The sequence below is a fragment of the Pygoscelis adeliae genome, unplaced genomic scaffold (genome assembly GCF_000699105.1).
Source record: "Pygoscelis adeliae isolate BGI_AS28 unplaced genomic scaffold, ASM69910v1 Scaffold118, whole genome shotgun sequence".
Classification (NCBI taxonomy): Eukaryota; Metazoa; Chordata; class Aves; order Sphenisciformes; family Spheniscidae; genus Pygoscelis; species Pygoscelis adeliae.
Window position 1 is genome coordinate 299664 of NW_008825257.1, and position 5085 is coordinate 304748.

General features: G+C 46.3%; 1 protein-coding gene across 1 annotated transcript; it reads left to right on the forward strand.

Moving 5' to 3' along the window:
• Window positions 1-396: 396 nt before the first annotated feature.
• DSTN (destrin (actin depolymerizing factor)) lies at window positions 397-3734 on the forward strand. Its single transcript, XM_009329470.1, has 3 exons — window positions 397-710; window positions 947-1023; window positions 2321-3734. The coding sequence occupies exons 1-3, from the start codon at window positions 451-453 to the stop codon at window positions 2428-2430; spliced, it is 447 nt and encodes a 148-aa protein (XP_009327745.1). The 5' UTR covers window positions 397-450; the 3' UTR covers window positions 2431-3734.
• Window positions 3735-5085: the final 1351 nt, after the last annotated feature.

Below are 5085 nucleotides of genomic sequence, written 5' to 3' on the forward strand. Positions count from 1 at the left end.
ACTTTGAACAGAAGATCCTCATGGGCTTGATTGTCTAGCCAGCCTGAAATGGGTAACAAAAGCTGCTCTAATGCCAAAGGGTCTACCACAACTGAATCTCAGAGGACAAGGGGTGGACATGCCTGTGAAACTACCCCAAAACAATGTTCTAATATAAGTAGGATTGTGCCTTCTTTGGAATAGTTTTGGTTTGGCAGATGGCTGTGGGCAGCATCGAGACTCCAGATTCTTTACTTGGCTTGGAAAAAGAGGGCCTGCAGCCTTTTCTGACAAGACTCTCAGGCCACTGGTGACTATTGCCAGTATCAGTTGTCTTCTAGCCTCAGATTTAAGGCAGTGCGGTAATGTAGTTGTGAAAATTTGCAGTGGTAGCCCTAAGGGTCTTTGCTCTTGTCTTTGTAGGCATCTGGAGTACAAGTTGCCGATGAGGTATGCCGTATCTTCTATGACATGAAAGTGCGGAAGTGCTCTACGCCTGAGGAAATTAAGAAGAGGAAGAAGGCTGTCATCTTCTGCCTCAGTCCAGACAAAAAGTGCATTATTGTGGAAGAAGGCAAAGAGATTCTGGTGGGAGATGTCGGTGTGACAGTTACCGACCCTTTCAAGCACTTTGTGCAGATGCTTCCTGAGAAGGATTGCCGTTATGCCTTGTATGATGCAAGCTTCGAGACCAAGGAATCGAAAAAAGAAGAGCTGATGTTTTTCTTGTGGTAAGCCATATTCCCAACTCGTTCCTAACATGCAGTCCACGCACTGTGGGTGAGGTCTCTGAGCATTTGTGTTGTCCAGGCTGGCAAGATGGCAGGCTTAAAGTGAGCCGGACAGCCTGATGCCTGTATTCTGAGCCATGAGACGTTTCACTTGTCCGTAGTCGGTAGGACACTGCTTCTGTCTATGCTGGATAATAAATGTCACTAATTGCACTTTTTTTGGTGTATCCCACTAGGGCACCAGAACAAGCACCTCTCAAAAGTAAGATGATCTACGCAAGCTCCAAGGATGCAATCAAAAAGAAGTTTCAAGGTACGTAATACAGCTAACGCTTCTAGCTGTGCTATACCCCTAGAATGCTTACACAGCAAGGCTTAACCGTTGGCTAATTGGCTTTTTTTTTTTTGAGATACTAGTGAGAGATGAGAACTTCACAGGTGAGATGCCCTGTGACAGAGCTAAAATGAGCTCTGGCTAAAACTTATACTGTCTGACTCTGAATTTTAGAGGCACTAGAACTGTGCTCAGGGCAAGTGCAGGCTTTGCAATGCATGACACCATAGCTGTACTGTACAGAGCAGCACATCTGCACCATACAGGCTAGAAACCATTAGATTCATAATGCTGAGCTGGATTTTGTGCAGAGCTGCCTCTGTGGCAGAGGACTTTCAGCCCTGTGTCTGCTGAAATACACAATTTCATAAACTTACTGTGCTGTAGTAGTAGTAATAAACAATTCACTTGATTTAGAGATGCGGTTGTGTTTACTCATTGCAAAAGGCATTGCATCTCCAAGTGGAGAAGCTAAGTTCTGTTCATCCTGTCAGGCACCATTAACCAAGGAGTAAACACCTTGCTGCAGCATTCAGAAATTTCATGCTAAGTGGGTCATCACGATGGCTCATAGCCAGATGGCACTGCCCCCCCCTTTCAGTTCCTCATGCTGCGCTGGACCACAGTCTTGCAGTGTGCAAGACTGACAGGATCATTGTGCAGCAGTACCAGCCTTCACAGGACAACTCGCCAGTGAATTGGAACTAGCCAGGGAGACTGTGTGCTGCACGTGTGGAAGTTGAAAAAAGAAAAAAAGAAATCCTGTGATTTTTCTGCTTTTCTCCACATAAGACAGGCTTGGGTTGGGCTCCTCGCCCTCCAGAAAAAGAAACCACTGTTAATTCCTTAGACCAGCAAAGTCTTTCTAGTCTCTACATCTCAAATTACCACTGATCCTTTCACCCACCTCTCCAGAGCCAGCGGGAGCCGAGTCAGCCATCTTAGTGTGCTTGTGTGTAGCATCCTCGGCTGCCATATCCAGGGTAGCACTAGAAATGAGAGATTCACGTGTAAGATAGCCTGCAATGAAAAGGCTAAGGATCTGAGCACTGATCTCGTGAAAACTTTCTCGCTGGTATTTCTACTTTGATATTTGGTGTGTAGCCAGATGTCTCCTGTGACTATCAGGGGAAAAACATCCAAATTCCTAAGCTAAGGCAGGACTTACCTGCTTGAGTGACTGGATTGGCTCTTCTAATATTACTACCAAGTATGTTTCTTTGACTGATTACTAGCATGTTGAAATACTGCATTATTGTCTTGCCTCTTTTTTTAGGCATAAAGCATGAATGCCAAGCAAATGGGCCAGAGGACCTCAACCGAGCTTGCATTGCTGAGAAGCTAGGAGGCTCCCTAGTCGTAGCTTTTGAAGGAAGTCCCGTGTAGATGTCATACAGTGCCACAACTCTACAAGCATTCCATGTTTTAATATATCAGTTATGTAAAGCAACCATTCTAGGCAAGGGTTTCACTAACTGTAGGGAAGCTGTCTTGTAGAATAAAGTAGATTTTGGAGATGTAGCTCGTATGTACAAATGACCCTAAATAAATCAAATCTAAGGATTTATCTTGGTGTATTAATATTTGCATTGGTTTTCCAGCCCAGTACTGTCCCTGATGGATTAACACTAAAGGTCTCCAGAAATTTTGGTCCAATGCAGCAGTGTATGGTGGGATGAAAGGGGGGGAGGTGAGAACAATCTGGTTCCTGTTCTTACTTTTAGAAATTGTAACAAGCAAAATTCAGTCAGTCTTTTTGAGGCTACTGGCCAAATTGCCAAACTCGGAAACTTTTTCCCCTGTAACAGTTTAATACAAAACTTAAAACCTGTAGTTAAAGTTAGGCTAAAGCAACCTGTTGGCACCAAAACTGGGTTAAATTCTTAGTGCTTGCAGTTGCAGAGCAGTACTAATAAAGGCTAATTCTGAAGTTAGAGATAAAATAGACACACTTTTCTGCAGAAATAGTCCTAATGCACTCTCTTGTAAACTCACTGTGCAGTAATAGTATTTAAAGGTTCACTTGTTCTGCAGGTTCAATTTTCTTGTTATGAAGTGTCTTGAGGTCTCTTCCAGCCTGAGTGATTCTATAAAAATTGCTTTTCTGTTGACATAGTTTAATTTAGAACTACCTTAGTTTCACTAATACACACTTACTAGTGGATCGGATGCTTCTGAGGCTTTTACAAATGCAGATTCTTATATCAGAGCTCTCCAGTTATGGGTACTACAACGAGAAGGAGCCACATCTTAAAAAGTGGTATTCTCAGCCCCAGTCTTTGGTCACTTGGCCCATTTGTCCATAATTACTATTGATTTACCTTAGTAGAACCAATCAGCCTGACTAATACGGCTTGATCTGGGCTTTTTGTCTGTTAGCTTCTTTAATTCTGTAGAAATGCATGGAAATACCACCTACTAGAAAGTCTGACCTGAAATGCCTTTTGTATGGGGGGTAGAGAACATTCCTGTGCCAGCTACAGAGGTCTTAAAAGCTTCCATGTTTCACCAGTGGTTGATTAAAGCTGTTTCCTTTGTGTAATGTGTACATGGGAGTTGCATAGAGTTTTCCTGTATGTCTGTAGAGAAAAAGAAAAAAAAAAAAACCAACCCTTAGCCTTCAGTGCGTTACTGTGATATGTTCTGTGCGTGCCACGTTTGAATAGCCTAAATAAATGGGGTTTCCCTCCCCTGGGTCAGTGACTGATTCCTCTCCAGCCTCTGGATTAGTCCTGCAGTGAGGCTGGCGCTGCTGGCTGAGCATGCCGGTGCCCCACGTAAGTCGGGCGCTCAGGGAGCTGGTACGCCTTCCGCAGCTACCGACCTGTGCTGCTCACGGGGGAGAAAGGATGGGGGAAACAGGCTGGAAGGAGGAGCTGGTGGAAGTGGAGGGAATTGGAGGGTGGAAAGCAGGTTCATCTGTCTGCAAAGTGTGCAGCCCTCCTTGGCACTGTACCCCTCTCACAGCTGAGTGACTGCCAGCCTGCTGCAGGCTTTAGCTCCCTAACAGCACCTGGTCTCTTCCTTCTAGGCTTCGGACCCTGATTTCCATGGGTTGCGGAGCTTCCTGGGAAACATCTGGTATTTGCAGTCTGAGCAGGAGAAACCCAGCATGTGTCAGTTACTTTGTGCTGCGTTCCCTGTAAGAACTGAGGGAGCTTTCTCTGGCCAGCCCAGTGAAGCCCGGGCAGTTCCAGGCTGCCCCTTCCTCTGCAAGCTCTTGCCAGATGTGCAGGAACAGAAAGCTGTACTGTACCCGCAGCTCCTCGGCAGAGCAGTGCGCTGCAATGGTTTCTCTGTGGGGCCAGGGAAATAATGGTCCATTACCTGACTCAGCATGTGCCCTCTCTGGCCACGCTGCATGGTTGAAATCTTTAGTTAAAGGCTTGCTCTAACTTGGCACCCACGTGGGTCACAGGGTTGGGACCACAAGGTCTTCTGATGCGAAGAGATCCACCAGAGTGAAGCTTTCTGGTTTGGAGAGAAAAGCACACCAGCTTGGTTTCTGCAGGTGCTTTTAGCCTGTGTTTCAGTCAACTCTGAGCTTGCTGAAGTGGGTAATCGTCCGCATAAACAGCTCCTCCTTGCCTAGGTGTCTGCAGTACTGATCTCTGTCCAAAGTCCAGGTTGAGATAAGGAAACCGGAGTGACACAGCGGGAGTGGTGCTGCCTGACAAACAAAGGGAACTCCCAGCCAAGATCCAGCTGATAACTAGTGCCTCCAGACTGCAGGCATCTTTGAATCAGAGATATCCAGCCCAGGGGATGCCATGGTGGACTTCTGCCTGGGATTTCCTTTGGTTAGAAAATGGAGCAGGAGTCTCTGCAAAGGGGGAGGGATGTCAGACCTGGAAGGTAGAAGGGCACTTCCCACAACGTGAAAGCCCTTAGGTCAGAGACTTGGGTACAAAGTGCCTTAGTCCTGGGACTTTGAGGGATGAGAGGTCTGAGGTGGCACTTTGGGCCTTGGTTAGGTGTGGTCCCACAGCTTCGGCTGATCTAAGAGGCTTTGGCCACTTTTAGGACCCTCGCAGCAAGCCC

What these genes read in the sequence shown, in the direction of transcription:
- DSTN (XM_009329470.1), top strand. Translation starts at nt 451, where the DNA reads ATGAAAGTGCGGAAGTGCTCTACGCCTGAGGAAATTAAGAAGAGGAAG. An exon ending in GAGCTGATGTTTTTCTTGTG is followed by an intron (nt 711 to 946) that starts GTAAGCCATATT and finishes GTATCCCACTAG; the next exon opens with GGCACCAGAACAAGCACCTC. An exon ending in AATCAAAAAGAAGTTTCAAG is followed by an intron (nt 1,024 to 2,320) that starts GTACGTAATACA and finishes CTCTTTTTTTAG; the next exon opens with GCATAAAGCATGAATGCCAA.